Genomic DNA, 18,117 nt, shown 5'->3' on the forward strand with positions numbered 1-18,117 from the left:
AATGGTGGGGGAAAGGGAGAGAGGCAAACCATGAGAGACTCTTGAATGCTGACAAAAACTGAGGACTGATGGATGTGGGGGGGAGGGGGGATGGGCATGGAGGAGGGCACTTGTGGGGATGAGCACTGAGTGTTATGTGGAAACTAATTTGACAATAAACTATTTGTAAAAAAAAGAAATTCTTAGTAGGAAAGAAATAAAACTTTAAGTATTTGCAGGTGACATACTATATATGGAAAATCCTAAATATTCTAAGTAACTACTAGAACTAATAAATGAATTCAATAAAGTAGCAGGATACAAAATCACTGTGCAGAAACCTGTTGTAATTCTATACCCTAATATGAAGAAGCAGAAAGTGAAATTAAGAAAAAATCTGATTTACAGTTACACCAAAAACATTTATAAATATTTTTGTATAAAATAAGGTGTGTGAGTTGTTTTGTAACTAAAAAAAAGCAGTATGTTAGGAGCACCTGCCTGGCTCAGTTGGTCAAGCGTTTGATTCTTGGTTTCAGCTCAGATCATAATGAACTCACGGTTAGTGAGTTTGAGCCCCAGCTCTGCGCTGACAGTGCGGAGCCTGCTTGGTATTCTCTCTTCCTCTTTCTCTGCCCCACTCCCTGCACCCTTGCATGTACATCCTGCCCCCCCCCTCAAAAAAAATAAACTTAAAAAGAGAAAAGCAGTGTGTTGTAAACATGAATGCTTAAACATTTGTTGAATCAATACATACACTTTAAGTCAATGAATAGCGTTCTACTGTATGAATATATTACAGTACATTTCATTTAATTTCCTATTAGATGTATTAGTTGTTTCATTTTTTCTGTATTAAAAACAATACCACTTTAAATATCCTGATAACTAAAATCCTGTAATGAATCATAGCTATAAGTACAACTCTATGCGGAGTGCTGTGAATCTAGCAAGCCATCAAACCTGGGGATGATTTGAGGGACTCCCAACACAAGTGGTAATCTTGATACTGGCAAGACATTATTGTAATAGGACAGTGACATGATGAAAATAATGCTTTATACCTTTTAGAGCTAGAAGGACTTTTAATTCTAGAACCCAATTCCTTCTCTTTTTTAGGAATTCCAAAGAGATTGAATGGTATTAGCATGGTAGCAGTGTTCAGGGTGGATTCATAGGTATGGAAAGGAGGCCACTTTAGGTGACTTTTGCAGTAATTTAACTTTGAGATGAAAAAAGGCTTTACTTAGGTAATGGCATTTAGAATAAAGACCTTAAAGTGAAGCAAGAAGAAATGATAGGGCTTCCTATTGTGACAAAGGTTTAAGGAGAGAAGAGAAAAAGGATACAAAAGGACTGTGTTCCATAAATTTTTTTTGGTGTTTTCACTTCGCCACTAATACTCTTCCTTTTTCAAAACTAGAGTCCTTTCAGGGCATGTTTCCCTATTCCAGGCTGTAAGTGTTTTGTCAATTTTAATGAGCAAGTTATTTATCTTTTTTCTTTAGTAAATCTGAATAGGTATTTGAACATTAATTAATACCCTCATTTGTATTTCCCCAAATTTCATTAATTTATTCCGCTTTTTTTTTCTGGGAATCACTTATCCCATGCTGTTTTGCCTGGTCTCTAGGAAGTAAATTTATGATATTTAGCCTTCTGGGAAGCATTATGGTAAAATAGAGCAAAGGCTTTGATGTCCAGACAGACCTATTTCTACTGTCAATTTTATTAGCTGTATGTACTCAGGAAATTACTTAACATCTCTGAGCTTTATTCATCTTTAAAATGAAATCCTTATACTTACATGCAAGATTGATAAGAGAAAATTTAATTTTGTATAAAGCACTTAGGGCTTAACAAACAGCTCTCATTAAATGTTCCTTATTGCTTATTTTTTGGAGTGTCCATCACTAGAACTCTTAAGGAAACTGGTATGCACTAAATTATAATTGCCTATCTTGAATCAGCCAGAAGAGGTCACTAGAAGATTGTATACCTATGAAGTCTATTTGTAAAGATGGCATTCTTCTGTGAAAGAGAATGAAATTACCACAATCTGTATTCTTTGCCTTGCTTCCCTCCTCTTTCCCTTTCATCTCCAATTTCTTCTGTCTACGCTAGTGCTTCTTAAACTTTATATACTTATCACTTGGGAATCTTGTTAAAATGCAGGCTCTGATAATAGATCTGAGGTGGGACCTTGGATTCAAGATTCCTAACAAGTTTATAGGTGTAGGTGATGCCAGTGCTTCTTGTCCTAGTGTCTAGTCGTTTTTGACATTAGAGCCATTCAATGAATAGTATATCACTATACAGCTTCCTGCTTTTCTCCCTTTTTGATGGAGGTGGTAGAGGACATATAGTAAGCTTCAGTGTACCTCAGTGTCACTTGTGGGTCAATAGACAAAACCACTCTTTCTCATTCTCTTCCTAGAGCCAGCCTATCATTGAAGGTGATATTTCCCTGTTGTTAGCCCATTCTCCCTAGCCATAGGCAACCTGTAAACTATAGTTTTGCCTTTTCTGGACATTTCATATAAATGGAATTGTAAAATATGTGGCCTTTTGTGACAAGATTCTTTCATTTACCATGATGTTGTCAAAGTACATCCATGTTGTACCATATCAATATTTCATTCTTCTTTATTGCCAAGTAACATTCCAGAGTATGGATATATGCCACTTTTTCTTTATCATTTCATCAGTTGGTGGACACTTGGGTTATTTCTACTTTTTGGCTATTGTGAATAATGCTGCTATAAATAAATGTACAAGTCTTCATGTGAATATATATTCACTTCTCCAGCAAGTTAAATTGTTGGATCATAAGTGCCTTTTAAGGTAGCCTAGATCCTAGTGGTCATAAAGTAATAATTTATTATGGTTTAACTTTGTTTATATATACAAATGTTTATGATATATTTTAATATAGCTGAAAATACAGTGGTAGAAAAGAATAGAGTACTTTAACAATTTCCCACTTCTTCCCCTAGTTTGCACAAGCTAGGATGCTATACTTTTGCAGTTGGCATATTTCAATAAAATTTTATGTAGGATTACATTCTATTGAGCAAGTACTTTATAAACAGACTTTATGTTGAATCCATTTATAACTCACAGTTGCACTAAGAATTATTTTGTTAGCATTCTTCAAGTTGGGGACATTTGTATAAATTGGCGTTTAGGAAATGCCTTCAGTGCTCTTATTTAGAACCTTCTAAGTATCTTCTTGGGATGTGATCTTCTGCATGGCACTCAGGAAGTTAAAATGGGGTGAGGTATTATGGAAAGAGCAAAGGATTTATAACCAAAGGTATAAGACTGTGTTTGAATGGTAATCTTGTCTGGGAGAGAAGTGTTGACTTAACTAAATCTTAGTTTTTTCATTGGTAAATAATGCAAATAGTGCTTCATGTGATTATCATAAGGACTGAATGGAAAAGTATATTTTGAACCCTAATGTGCTTCTTCACATGTGCTCATTGTAAATGTAAATTTCTTATTCCTCTTTCTGTTGCATCTTATTACCACTGTATAAACTTTCTATATCCCTAGTGATAGTAAATTTAAAAAGACACACTACAGCTTCTAAGGCTATTACCCTAAAGACCATTAACAAGATGTCAAATTATATTTATACACAAGCACACATACATAGATATAGGTACTTTAAAATATTTTCAGTTTTGGGGAGCCTGGCTAGCTGAGTTGGTAGAGCATGTGGCTCTTAAAATTTTTCTTTCTTTGAATGTTTATTTTATTTTTGAGATAGAGAGTGAGCAGGGGAGGGGCAGAGGGAGAGAGGGAGACACAGAATCTGAAGCAGGCTCTAGGCTCTTGAGTTGTCAGCACAGAGGCTGACATGGGGCTCAGACTCATGAACTCTGAGATCTTGACCTGAGCTGAAGTCAGACACTTGACTGACTGAGCCACCCAGGTACCCTAAGCCTGTGACTCTTAATCTTGGGGTCGTGAGTTTGAGCCCTACATTAGAGATAGAGTTTACTTTAAGAAAAAAAATTTTTTATATTTAAAACATTTTCAATTTTGAGATAGAGGAGCCTCTTAACCAAGTGGACACCTAGATGCTAGAAAAGATATACCTGTTTGACTATATTAAAATTTTAAAGTGACCACATACAAAATTCATAGATAGTTGAAAAATGTTTACAAACTGGAGCATGAGACAGAAAGTTAATTTTTATAATGAGGAAATGATACAAGTTAACCAGAAGGGAAGGAAACAAAAACAACTGAAACATCAGGCAATAGGATATGAATAAGCAATCCACAGAATATGGAATATCCATAGAATTGTATGAATTAAAAACAAAATCTATAGTAGCTATTGTGCCAGGCTCATTCATTGCTAGGGAATGTGTGATTTGGTAGAGGCTGTTTGAAAAACAATCATACAGTAGCTTTTAATATTCAAGTAATAAACCTTTTAACCCATTCGGGCCACTCCTAATAATGAGAAAAATGCACCTTTAAATAAGGATATGTATTTAAGGACGTTTTTTACAACACCATTGTATTGTTTATAGTGGCAAGAAAAAAAAAAGTCTGGTAATGAATAGTTGCCTAAGTCTTAATAAACCTACACTGGTTACCAACCAGTTGAGAAGTTTACAGCTGTTGAGAAGAATGAATTAGAGGAATGCCAGTTGATTTTTTTTAGGCATTTTCATTAGGTATATTGGAATAAGAGAACTAAGAAGTAGAAGAGTCTGTAAGATGATAACATTTGGTAAAACAATGGTAGTTCCCTATATGTTTATTTCTATATATTTTTGAAAATTATTAAGCATGGAGACATTTGTGGAAGAACACATTATATATCAACATAGGTTATATTGCAGATTAGAGTGAATAAAGCAAACTGGGAGAAAAAGTATAAGTGCTATGAAAACATAGATATATATATAAAGGAAAAACATATAGAAAGCAAACTTGTATATTTATTATCACAAAAACATGGTCAAGAGTTTTTTTTAAGAAAAGTATTTTTAACTCACATAGGCAATTTTATGATAAAAATTCCATTCTTCGCACTGGAGAGAAAAGTTTTCTTGTTAAAAGCTGATACAGAATATTCCAAAGAAATAAGAAATAAGAAATTTTGAAAGTTGATTTTTAAAAATTGAATACTGATTTTAGTTGTCTATAATACAGCTTTGCCTTGTATTTTAGGAAGCTGCAGATGATGGACATAAAAACAACCTTCTTCCTCAGATTATTCAGTGTTTGGCATGTCCAAATTGCTTCCTTCTTTTTAGCAGCAAGGATGAGTGTTTGAAGCATATGTCTGGAAAGAATCATTTCCATCAGAATTTTCAACTGGGTGGTATGTTAATACTCTGTTCTGAAAATTATTAAAGTACTTTAATTTTTGCTGATTTACCATGTTACCATTATTTTACCAGATAATTCTTGAGGTAACATCCTCATATTGGATTGGAAACATGAAAGTGAAAGATTGTCTTAATTTTTATTTTTCCAAGAAAGATTCTCAACATTGAGCTGTAGCAGCAGTAAACTTTAGTTACTTTGAGGAATGAAGAGAAACTTGGGAAGAAAACATTTATTTATATAATAAATATAAAAATAATTTTTGATGTAATAATTTTTTATATATCCATAATACCTGGGAAGTTGGGTATTTCTCTGATTTAAGGTTCACATTTTGAGAATGAGTTCAGCATCCTTTGTACTTATGGCTAGAAAATGACTTCCCTTAGATTTTTATCACAACAATCTTTTACATATTCCAGCCAATGTTGAAGAAGGCAAAGGAGAGGAAGGTTGGGTTGCTATCTGCTTAAATCTTTGCAAGTTACGGTTCATTTTGTCTTTCAGATGACAAGGGAATAGCACAGCCAATATCATTTCCATCTTTTGCAAAGAAACTTCTGATCTCTCTGTGCAAAGATGTCCCATTTCAAGTTAAGTGTGTGGCCTGCCACCAGACCCTACGTTCTCACCTGGAGCTCACTGCCCACTTCAGGTTTGTACAGGTCTAGTGGGGCTGTAAGGGAATCATGCCCAAGAAGCTCTTTACCAGTAGGAAGATTCAAAATACTTTTCTATTTCATGTTTCTCTGCTTTTAAAATGAGAATATATATTAGTCTTGAAATTAATCAAACTTAGCATAATGAGAAAAGCTAAAGGTATGGAAAAAGTGGATATGTTGATATTGCTGTGAATGTAAAACAAACAGTTCTATTTGTGTTTTTCTCTGTGTGTTTTGTGAGGAGTGTGTGTATAGGGGAGGAGTGGGTAAAAACTGACTTGCCTTTAAGTCAACCAGAATGAAAAGTATAATATACATATGAAAATTAAATTTCAGTAAAAGGTCAAATTTATCAAATAATCAAGTGTGATTTTGTTTGTCTTTACAATGGAAATTATCAAGCAATGTACCACCCCTAGTATACCTTTCACTCAGCTTCAGGAGTTACCAACCAATGGCAGTCGTGTTTCATTTATATTCTCACTCCGTGCAAGTTATTATTTTGCAATAAATCATTTCATTCTACCTGTAAATACTTAATATATAACTATGAATGATAAGGACTCTTTTTAAAAAATCCTATAATACTATTAATCACACCTTAAACAACTGGTATTTTTAATAGCATCAAATACCTAGTGAGTTATCAAATTTCCCTAATTATCTCATGAAGTTTTTTGTTTTACATTTAGTTTCTTGGAATCATGATCCAAAATCTGTACATATTTTCTCTTTAGGTGCTATGTCTCTTAGGTCTCTGTTTTTCCTGTTGCATCATTAAAATATATTAACAGTTCATATCTAATAAATGACACAATTGCATTCATTTAAATAGAACAATTATTTTCACTAGCCTTCAAGTAAAATATGTTCTCAAAAAACAAAGCAGTAAAATATAATTACTCTGTATATACCCAGTGTAACTACTAAGGTTACCAGTCCTGGTTCTGACTTATATTTCATGAGTTCAAATCCTGATTCTGTTATTTTTATTCTTAGGGTTTTATTATGTAAAATTTCAACTGTATGAAGTCAGCAGAATAGTATAATGAACCTCCATTTACCCATTACTCCTCTGTAAGGAGAATCAACACTGCCATTCTTGTTTTATTCTATACATCTTTATGCTTCTTATTCCCCTTAATTATTTTTTTTAAAGTTTACTTATCAGAGAGAGTGTGTGTGCACAAGTGGGAGAGCAGAGAGAGAGAGAGAGAGAGAATCCCAAGTAGGCTCTGCACTTCCAGCACAGAGCCCAGTGCAAGGCTCAAACCCACAACTTACATGATCATGATCTGAACCGAAATTGGACCCTTAACTGACTGAGCCACTCAGGCGCCCCAGCCCCTTAATTATTTTTAAAAGTTCTTTGTTTTTGAGATACAAATTAAATTAATCACAGTGTACACATCTTCACTTTTATGATTTTGACAGATAGATCTATACATCTGTTAACCTACATTTTTATCGTAATAAGTTACCTGTCTGGAAAGTTCCCTTGTGTCCCTTTTCAGTCATTTCCCACCCTCTTACCCTACATGCTCTATTCTGATATTTTTTTCCAGCTTACATTGGCTTCATCTCCTTTAGAACTTAATGTAAATGAAATCATATAGTATGTACTCTCATATTTGTCATAATATCTGGGAAATTCATCTATATTGTTTAGTACATGGTTTCTTTTTACTGGTGAGTAGTATTACATTATATGAACTTAGCACAGTTTGTTTATTCATTCTCATGATGTTGGACATTTGGATTTAAAGTTTTTAGCTGTCATAAATAAAGCTACTGTATGTATTTTGTACAAGTCTTTTTATGGACCTGTGTTTTCATTCATCTTGGATTAATATCTAGGAGTAGAATTGCTGGATCAAAGAGTGTGTATTTAGTTTTATAAGAAACTACTACATGTTTTCCCAAAGTGTTTGTATCAACAAGGTATGAGAGTTCCAGTTACTCTGCATCCTTGCCAAGGTTTGGTATTCCCAGTCTTTCATTTTAGCTGTTCTTTTGAATGTCTCTTTGTGGTTTTAAACCGCGTTTCCCTGATAAACAATGACATTGGGCACTCTTTCATGTGTTTATGGGCATTTCATTTATTTTTCTTAGTGAAATGTCTGTTCAGGTCTTTTGCTAGTTTAAAAATTGGATTGTTTGCTTTTTTCATAGTGAGTTGGAATTCTTGATATGGTCTAGATATAAATATTTTGTCAGAAATATGTGACTGTATTCTGTCCCAGTCTTTGCATATTCATATTAATTCTGTCCTTTGATGAGCAGAAGCTTTTAATCTCCATAAGTGTAATTTAGTGACTTTGTCTTTTGTGATTGTCTGTCCTCTACCCTGAGAATCCTCTGCTTATTCTTCAGGAATATATTTTGTTTACTTCATTTTTTATGAACATCAGCTTTTTTATTTTATTTTATTTTATTTTATTTATTTTCTTTGAACTACATTCCTCAGCAAACAAGAACATCAGCTTTTTTTAAGCTTTTTATTTTTAGCATTTATGTTTATATCTATAATTTATCTCAAAACAAATTTTTGCTGATCTTTGAAACCAGCAACATTTGACTTTTGATGATTTTTTGTTTCTTGCCTATTTCTTACTTTGTTGATTTCTGTTAAACTTTGGATTTAATTTGCTTATCTTTTTCTAGCTTCTTAAGGTAGAAGCTTAGATTGACTTTGGGTCTTCTTTTTCTATATAAACATTTAAAGTTATAAATTTTCCTCAAAGCATTGCTTTACCCTTAGATTTTTACAAGTTGTCTTCTTTTTTATTTATTTAAAAATAAAATATTTTACCTTTTCCCTTTTAATTTCTCCTTTGACCCATAGATTTAGTAGAAATTTGTTATTTAACTTCTAAAGATTAGGGATTCAATTTCTAAATATTTGTGTGAATTTTTTTATTCTTTTGATTCTAGTTTTACTGTTCTGTATATGAATTAAAAATAGACAAAATATAGGTAATACTCAGGTACTCTAAGGTGAAATTCTGTAACGTGCATTTTTTATTGAAAAATATCTTTTAGTGCTTTATGTATACATTGTTTATAATTCCTATAAAAAACAGATACTGTATTTAGAAAGTACTTACAAAAGAGATTTTTTTCATCCAATTTAGAGTTCGTTGTCGAAATGCTGGTCCTGTAGCTGTAGCTGAGAAGAGCATTGCCCAAGTTGCAGAAAAATTCGTATTAAGAGGTTACTGTGCACATTGCAACCAAGTCTTTGTGGATGAAACCAGTACCCGAAATCACAAGCAGAATTCAGGACACAAAGTCCAAGTCATTACCTCAATGGAAGAATCAGTCTTACTTTATTGCCACAGCAGTGAAGGGAACAAACCTTCTTCTGACTTGAATCTCTTGCTAGATCGATCAAAATTTTCATCACTTAAAAGAACCATGTCTGTTCAAGAATCTAGCTCACAAGATTGCACCACTGTTCCAAAAAAGAAGATGAATTTAGAAGGTAAAAGCCATGAAGGTATAGTTTGTGCTCAGAAAGAAAAGTCATTTGTTAAAACCTGGTTTTGTGAATGCCGTCAGCAATTCCCAAGTGAAGATGCAGTGGAAAAACATGTTTTCTCAGCAAACACAATGTGTTATAAGTGTGTGGTCTGTGGAAAAGTATGTGAAGATTCAGGGGTCATCCGTTTACATATGAGCCGGATTCATGGAGGGGCACATTTAAATAACTTTCTTTTCTGGTGTCGGACATGCAGAAAGGAGTTACCAAGAAAAGAGACTATCATGGCACATGTGACTGAATTTCATAATGGACACAGATATTTTTATGAGACGGATGAGGTAGAAGGTGAAATTTTGCCAACATCCTCTACAACATTGGTGAGTAATTTGACTGCTAAGAGTCCTTCTTCAACTATTACTATCATTGATCAATCTCCAGCAAACAGTCCTCCAAGGGGTAAATGGCAGTGCCGAATTTGTGAAGATATGTTTGATTCCCAGGAATGTGTAAAACAGCATTGCATGTCTTTAGCAAGTCACCAGTTTCATAGATATAGCTGTGCCCATTGCAAAAAGACTTTTCACAAGGTTGAAACACTGTACCGACATTGCCAAGATGAGCATAACAATGAGATAAAGATTAAGTACTTCTGTGGGCTTTGTGATCTTACCTTCAATGTGGAAGAAGCATTTTTAAGTCATTATAAGGAGCACCACAGCATAGATTATGTGTTTGTGTCAGAAAAAACTGAAACTTCAATTAAAACTGAGAATGATTTTCCAGTAAGAGAGACCAGTAACCTGTTAACTTGTGGTTGCCGTGAGAGTTACATCTGTAAAGTCAACAGAAAGGAAGATTATAGTAGGTGTCTCCAAATCATGCTGGATAAAGGTAAACTGTGGTTTCGCTGCAGCTTGTGTTCAGCAACAGCACAGAATGTAGCTGACATCAGTACTCACATCCGCGAAGTGCACAGAGAAGAAAAGAGTGAGGAGGAAGAGGAGCAACGGTATGTCATCAAGTGTGGCGCCTGCACCAAAGCATTTCATGATCCTGAGAGTGCTCAGCAGCACTTCCATAGAAAACACTGCTTTTTACGGAAACCCAGTGTGGCTCATTTTGGATCTGAGAAAACAAGCCTGTACAAGTTTGCTGCCAGTGCCTCACGTACAGAGAGAAAACTAAAACAGGCAGTAAGCCATCCAAAAAATTCAGAGCTGGAGAAGGGAGCTGAAAATGACCTAAGCTGTCAGAATATAGGTATGGCTTTACAACTCTAATGTCCATGCACATTTCACATACTGATATAGAAACATACATATTGTAGCTATCATTTTTTAAATTTATTTATTTTGAGAGAGTGTCCATGCAAGCAGGGGAGGGAGAGAGAGAGAGGGAGTGAGAGAAAATCCCAGGCAGGCCCTGCACTGTCAGTGCAGAGCCCAACAGAAGGCTGGATCTCACTAATCCGTGAGATCATGACCTGAGCCAAAATCGAGCTGACACTTCAGACACCGGGGTGGCTCAGTTGGTTGAGCATCTGACTTCAGCTCAGGTCATGATCTCACAGTACATGAGTTCAAGCCCTGCATCAGGCTCTGCATACGGACAGCTCAGAGCCTGGAGCCTGCTTCAGATTCTTTGTCTCCCTCTCTCTGTCCTCCCCGACTCACACTCTCCCTCTATCAAAAATAAATAAACATTAAAAAAAGAAAAAAGGAATCAATCAACACTTAACCTACTGGGTTGCCCAGGTGCACCTGTAGCCATCATTTTTGTGAAGGTTAATAATGATTCAATTTTGAAGTAAGAAACATGGTGGGATGATACATTAATCAGTTCATTATTGTAACATATACTTCTGGGGTATGTGTATCCTAAATACGAATAAATATTAATATTTAAATATTCATTCAACCACTCTAAACTTAAGGGAAAAAGAGTATATATTAGCTTTAAACAACATGTATTTAAGATAACATTGTCTTTTACAAAAAGCATGGGAATTTTGAGAGATGAAGGAAATTGATAGTCTTTCTTAATGTCAGATTTAACATTTGTGTGTGTGTGTGTGTGTGATCCTTAACATTTAGATTCTTATTATTTAGACTTAGGTTCATTAAAAAGATAAATCCAGTGAGTTCTTTTTGTTTATATTTTGGCTTTATTCTTTTGTTGTTGGCTGATTCTTTTTTTTACTTAAAAAAATTTTTTTTATTCCACTATAGTTAGCATACACTGATTTTCAGGTATACAATATAGTGATTCAACAGGTCTGTACAGTCCTCAGTGCTTATCCTGATAGGAACACTCTTAATTTCACTCATCCTCCCCATTCACTTCCCCTCTGGTAACCACCAGTTCTGCATATTTCAGAGTCTGGGTTTTTGTCTTTTTTTTCTTTCTTTGTTTGGTTTCTTAAATTCTACATGAGTGAAATCATATGGTATTTGTCTTTTGCTAACTGACTTATTTCACTTAGTATTATACCCCTAGATCCATACATGTTGTTGCAAATGGCAAGATTTTGTTCTTTTTTTATGGCTCATATTCCATTGTGTGTGTGTGTGTGTATATATATGTATGTGTATATATCACATCTTTATCAGTGGACACTTGGGTTGCATCTATAAGTTGGCAGTTGTAAATAATGCTGTAATAAACATAGGGGTCCATGTATTTTTTGAGTTAGTGTTTTCGTATTCTTTAGGTAATTACACAGTAGTGGAATTACTGGATCATATGGTAATTCTATTTTTAATATTTCAAGGAACCTCCATATTGTTTTCCATACTGGCTGTACGAGTTTACATTGCCACCAATAGTGTATGAGTATTCCTTTTTCTCCACATCCTCATATTTTGGCTTTATTCTAAGTATGAGAAATCTTAATGTTCACGTCAGAATTTGTATGTTTTTGTTATGATTGTCTAGAAAGCAGAGCTTTTACTTAGACTTAAAGTAGCAATTAGAAGTAGAGTTACAAGTGGTAGTAGGAGACCAAGGAGAAAATTGAAGCATAGATCCCCTTGCACTTAGTCTAAATAAGACTACGTAAGTCTAGGGACGCTGGGTGGCCTAGGTGCTGTCAGCACAGAGCCTGCTTTGGATTCCTTCTCACCTTCTCTCTCTCTGCCCTCCCCCCAAAATAAATAAATGAACTTAAAAAAAAGAGTAACTCTAGAAGAGTATGATGTTTGTTTAGAAGTATAATTTGTCATGGTTAGAGTATAATTTTATGTCCATATTCTTTTTTTTTTTTTATCTATATTTATTTTTGAGAGAAAGAGACAGTATGAGTGGGGGAGGAACACAGAGAGAGGGAGACACAGAATCTGAAGTAGGCTCCAGGCTCTGAGCTGTCAGCACACAGCCCAATGTGGGGCTCAAACTAACCACAAGTTCATGACCTGAGCTGGAAGTCTGATGCCCAACCAACTGAGCCACGCAGGTGTCCCCCTAAGTCCATATTCTTTTAAATAAATATGAGCTCTTAGCACGTTATACAGTATAGAATGGGGATACTGAGGATATGTGAAAATTTTGGCCAGAAATTTTTTATAAACTATTTTTATGAACTACTGAGTTTACTCAGGCTTGCTCTATAGCATTTATAGATCTTAGTATCATCTTTAGTCCTGGTATGTTTTATGTAAGAAATGGTTACGTGACATACTACCAACTCATTCAGCTCTACTTCTAACAGTGAAGCAATGATCACACTGTTTTTATGTTCTCTTGTGGTTTTCTTTTGTTCTCCCACTAACTTTTGGGAATTTATGTTGATCTGTGTTTGATAAATGATTATAGTATCTAAATCTACAGTTACTAAGAATTTTAAAAAAATCTTTATAGTTTCTATACTCAACATGGGGCTCAAACTCACAGCTCCATGATCATGAGTCACTTGCTCCACTGACTGAGCTAGCCAAGGGCCCCTACAATTACTAAGAATTTTAAGACAAGATAAAAGAAGATAGGTGGCTTGGAAATGGGAGAGGATGGCAGTGTAGTATATTTGAGGGAGGCTCTATTAGGTGGAGTAGAACCTACTCATTTTAAAAATAATTTAGAAGTTAAGGTTTGCATTGTTGCTACTAGAAACTTTAAGGCCTTATCAAGATAGAAAAGTATGAAAGAAGTGAAAGGGATGGAGAACAAGGGTTAGAGAATGGTGGAAGAGGAAAGAACTTAAGAAAACCAAGGAAAATGTGTTTATGGTAGGAGGTCCTGATTTGCCACCAGTACCACCACTTTATGATAGAGGGTTGTAAGTTATTTCATTTGTGCTTTCTAGGTTTTTAATCATATAGCTAGTGGGTTACTAATCAGTCTAGATTGAGAAAAGAACACAGTTCTGGTGGGGAGAAGTTCTTAATAGGTAACCTTGATATTTTAACATATGTGCATGCCTGAGCAGGAGAGGGGCAGAAAGAGCATCCAAAGGATGGTCAGAGGATCCAAAACAGGCTCCAAGCTATCAAAGCTGAGAATCCAAACCCGATTCAGGGCTTAGACTCACAAACAGTGAGATCATGACCTGAGCTCAAGTCGGATGCTTAACCGACAGAGCCACCCAGGTGCCCCACCTTGAATTTTATTTTGATGGACGGTGCAAGTTTTTGGTTTTTCAGCCTTAAAACTTGGCCTTTTAGTTCTTCTAGTACATTATTATTATATTTTAATTCCTGTATAAGTGACTTTTAAAGAAAGTCTTAGCTGTAACAGATTTGGTAATGAAGCAATTTTGGAAGTGGTGGAAGCTATGCTTTTGGCAGTTACAACATTTTTCAAATTTGGGACACATGAAAGGAGAAAAGTTTGGAGACAAGTTCTGGCCCCTATGGTGGCGGAGGCCAATACCTTGCCAATCCACAAAACCAAGGTGGCTATGCATTTCCAGTAGCAGCAGTAGCTATTGTAGTGGCAGATTTCAGTAACTGCCAGGAAACAACTTAGCAAGAGAGGAGAGCCAGAGAAGTGACAGGGAAGGTACGGGTTAAAACAGATTTGTGAACTCAGACCAACACATTGGTGGCAGGGCCTAGCTGCTACATACAAAGAAGATGTGTTTTAGACAATACTCATGTCTTTGGGCAAAAAAGTCGAGGACTGTATTTCTGACTAATTGTGTAACAGGTTATTTTATTTATTTAAAAAAATTTTTAATGTTTATTTTTGAGAAAGAGTACACGCGCACCCAAGTGAGGGAGGGTCACAGTGAGATGAAGACACATTCCAAAGCAGGCTCCAGGCTCTGAGCTGTCAGCACTGAGCCCGACANAAAAGAGAAAGATCAGCTTAGTGTCAATGGCATGTATTTATAGAAAAAATAATAAAAAATTTTGTAAATATTCAGATATTTCTTATCTTGTGTAAATACACTGTATCATGTACAGATTTGGATTTCATGAAAAGTTTTAAGTAGAAATTAATAACATTCAAGATTAATATTTTTGCATATTGTCTAGTATCTTTTAAACTTGAGAAATTAAAATGTTTTTAGCTAATTCCAAATTCATGTTAACATTTCTCTCTTCTCAGATGAGGAAGTTGTTGAGCTTCCAGATTTGGATTACCTGCGAACCATGACTCATATAGTCTTTGTAGACTTTGATAACTGGTCAAACTTTTTTGGTCATCTACCAGGGCATCTTAACCAAGGAACATTCATCTGGGGCTTTCAAGGTATGATTGATAAGAAAAACATTTGAAATGATACCTTCTCCTCTTTTTTCCATTAGAATATGTTCCACTCTTGGAAGACGTACTGTTCTTGAACCTTCTTGAATAGAATATGTATTGCTCTTGAACCTTCTTGAGTAGAATATACAAGCATAATTAGAATATTGTCACTTTGCATTATATAGCTACTCTGCTAGAATATTTTTCTCTTTACATTTCTTTGTGGCGAATGTTAGCTCTCTTTGGTGACCTAAAGCTTGTGGATCTTTAGATACATATTGAAAAAGGCTTTATTCAACAACTACAATGTGCCAGATACAATGCTTGATATTAACCTGTGTTTACTGATTATTATATATTTATTTCCTTTTTAAAATATAAGGAAGAATGCTTGAAAAGTTTTTTTCCCAAAGTATAAAAGTAATAAATAGAGTAGAACTAGCTTTTGAACTTGGACCACATGGCTACAGAACTAGTATGATTTTCAAGATGCCACAATTACCTTTTCTGTTCATCCTTACTGAACTGAAGTTCATAAGCATGCAACTTCATCTAAACCTCTCTTTACAAACCATTGACCAAATAGGAAGAGACACAACTTTGATTTACAGAAGTTTAGTATAGTGAAGATCCAATAAATATCATGTTTGTTAGGGAACAACATATATGAGGATTATTTGGGGTGCCAGGATGGCTTAGTCGATTTAAGTGTCTGATTCTTGATTTCAGCTCAGGTCATGGTCTCGTAGTTTGTGGGATCAAGCCCTGCGTTGGGCACTGTGCTGACAGCATGGAGCCTGCTTGGGATTCTCTCTCTTTGTCTTTCCCCCCACCTCACGCTCTCTCTCTCAAAATAAATAAATATTTTAAAAATAATCTTAAAAATTAAAGAGGAGGACTGGATTTAAGATACAAACATACTGACCTCAAAAAAATAAAAAAAGAAACATACTAACATGGATAAGTTCTCTAGTTCAACCTTTTAGTAAATTTAGCTTTGCTGGTTGCCTATCATTTCTATCCACTGAATAGTCTTGACATATTTGTTAAAGTAAATAAAACCCACTAATGCTTACATTCATATGGAATTATACCATTCAGAGACTTTTCACACATGTTTCTTTTGATTTTCCATAACTTATCTGTGAGTTTTGAGGGAAGGTGGCATACTTTGCCAAGTTGTAAAGCAACAAAATGGTGATGCCTATACTAGAACGGAGTTCTGTGTTCTAATCTAGTACTTGCCCTCTAAAAAATCTTTTTCTAGTGTGTTTTTTCTTAATACAGCTTTCAGTTGTAGCTACTGTTGTGTTCTCTATTTTCTCTGTTTGACTATCATTTATGCCTTTCTTAAAATAATAGGTGGAAACACCAATTGGAAGCCTCCACTCAACTGTAAAATCTATAATTACCTGAATAGGATTGGATGTTTCTTCCTTCATCCTCGTTGTAGTAAAAGAAAAGATGCTGCTGATTTTGCCATATGTATGCATGTGAGTGATGGTTTTATTCAAAATCTAATGTGAATCCAGGACCCATTTGGAATTTTTTTTTCTACTGAAATCGTAATGACTGTATAGAGCATTCTTCATTGCTGTAGTTTTGTATAAAACCTTCTATATCAGATTCTGCTGATGACTAATGAGGGCAAGGACCCATATCATACTTAGGTACTGCTTTTCCCCAATTCCTAGCAGACTCCCAGCTACCCATTACAATGGGTCTACAGACCCTCAACTATTTATAGAATAGTGATCAATAGATGACAGTGCATTTGATGTATGCTGAGATACTTACACATTTTAACATCCCTGAAATTGGGAGACACCTTAACAACCATCGTTGGCCTATGTGAGATTTGCATTTGCTTCTGTGTCTGCCAGTCACCTAGAGAAACTACCAACCTGAGACCCATTTTACATTAAATTCTCTGCTTAAAGGTTTACATTGTCACACTGATAACATGAATTTACTCTGTAAACTTGACTGCTGCTTACATTTTAAACCACAAAATATTTTCTTTTCTATCTATTCGGTGCTAAGATTGAATTATTCAGATTACCTTGCTTACCTTCTCTCTGGCAGATTTATTTATTTACCCTTAAATTAAGTTTGTAACCCATGTATCATTCCAGCTTTATATGAAGGCTATTTGACTTCTTTTGGCCTTTTGTTTTTTCTTTCTTAGTGCCACGTAAAATAGCTTATAATTGGTGTCAGTTTATGTTTGATTAAGTGTCGCATATTTTATTTATGAAGGAGATCTTTGTAACATACTTTGGTGGGAGCTAGAAAACAAGTTAAATATACCTTTCTAGGGTTGCCTGACCAGCTCAGTTAATGGAGTGTGCAACTCTTGATCTCGAGGTTGACTTTGAGCCCCATGTTGAGTGTAGAGATTACTTTAAAAAAAAAAATCTTAAGTAAATAAATAATACCTTTCTAGGTATGTGTTCATTCTGAAATAGATGTAATGATTTAAAACTCAAATACTGATTTTTATCAACATATGCATTTTGTTCCAAATTAGGCTGGCCGTCTAGATGAACAACTACCCAAGCAAATTCCTTTCACCATCCTCTCAGGAGATCAAGGTTTTCTGGAACTAGAGAACCAATTTAAGAAGACTCAGAGGCCAGCACATATACTCAACCCTCACCATTTAGAGGGAGATATGATGTGTGCCTTGTTAAATAGCATATCTGATACTACCAAAGGTACGCACCTGCAGTCACAGTGCAAACCGCCCAAGAGGAGGAGACTTCACTGCTGAAAGAAACCAATAAACTGCTGTCCACTAGTGAACTCCTGGCTGCTCACTAAAGCATCATGTTCTCATACTTCTTATTTATTTTTTCCTTTTCTCACTTTATTTTTTAGTGTTTTAGAGAAAGGATGATTTCATAATTTTCTGGAGCCTTTTCTGATCTAATAGATAAAAATCTACATTCA

The 18,117-nt window shown here is 35.0% G+C and overlaps 1 protein-coding gene across 1 annotated transcript in view; it reads left to right on the plus strand.

The window, feature by feature from the left end:
• LOC144235557 (E3 SUMO-protein ligase ZNF451) overlaps positions 1-18,117 on the plus strand; it is an 86,255-nt gene that overhangs the window by 47,917 nt on the left and 20,221 nt on the right. The window contains exons 8-13 of the mRNA XM_077769109.1: positions 5,176-5,329; positions 5,842-5,989; positions 9,131-10,740; positions 15,025-15,168; positions 16,528-16,658; positions 17,696-17,882. Coding sequence (XP_077625235.1) covers positions 5,176-5,329; positions 5,842-5,989; positions 9,131-10,740; positions 15,025-15,168; positions 16,528-16,658; positions 17,696-17,882 — 2,374 coding nt within the window. The remainder of the gene's footprint in view (positions 1-5,175; positions 5,330-5,841; positions 5,990-9,130; positions 10,741-15,024; positions 15,169-16,527; positions 16,659-17,695; positions 17,883-18,117) is intronic.

Source organism: Crocuta crocuta, unplaced genomic scaffold, assembly GCF_008692635.1.
Source record: "Crocuta crocuta isolate KB4526 unplaced genomic scaffold, BGI_CrCroc_1.0 scaffold205, whole genome shotgun sequence".
In the NCBI taxonomy this organism is placed as follows: Eukaryota; Metazoa; Chordata; class Mammalia; order Carnivora; family Hyaenidae; genus Crocuta; species Crocuta crocuta.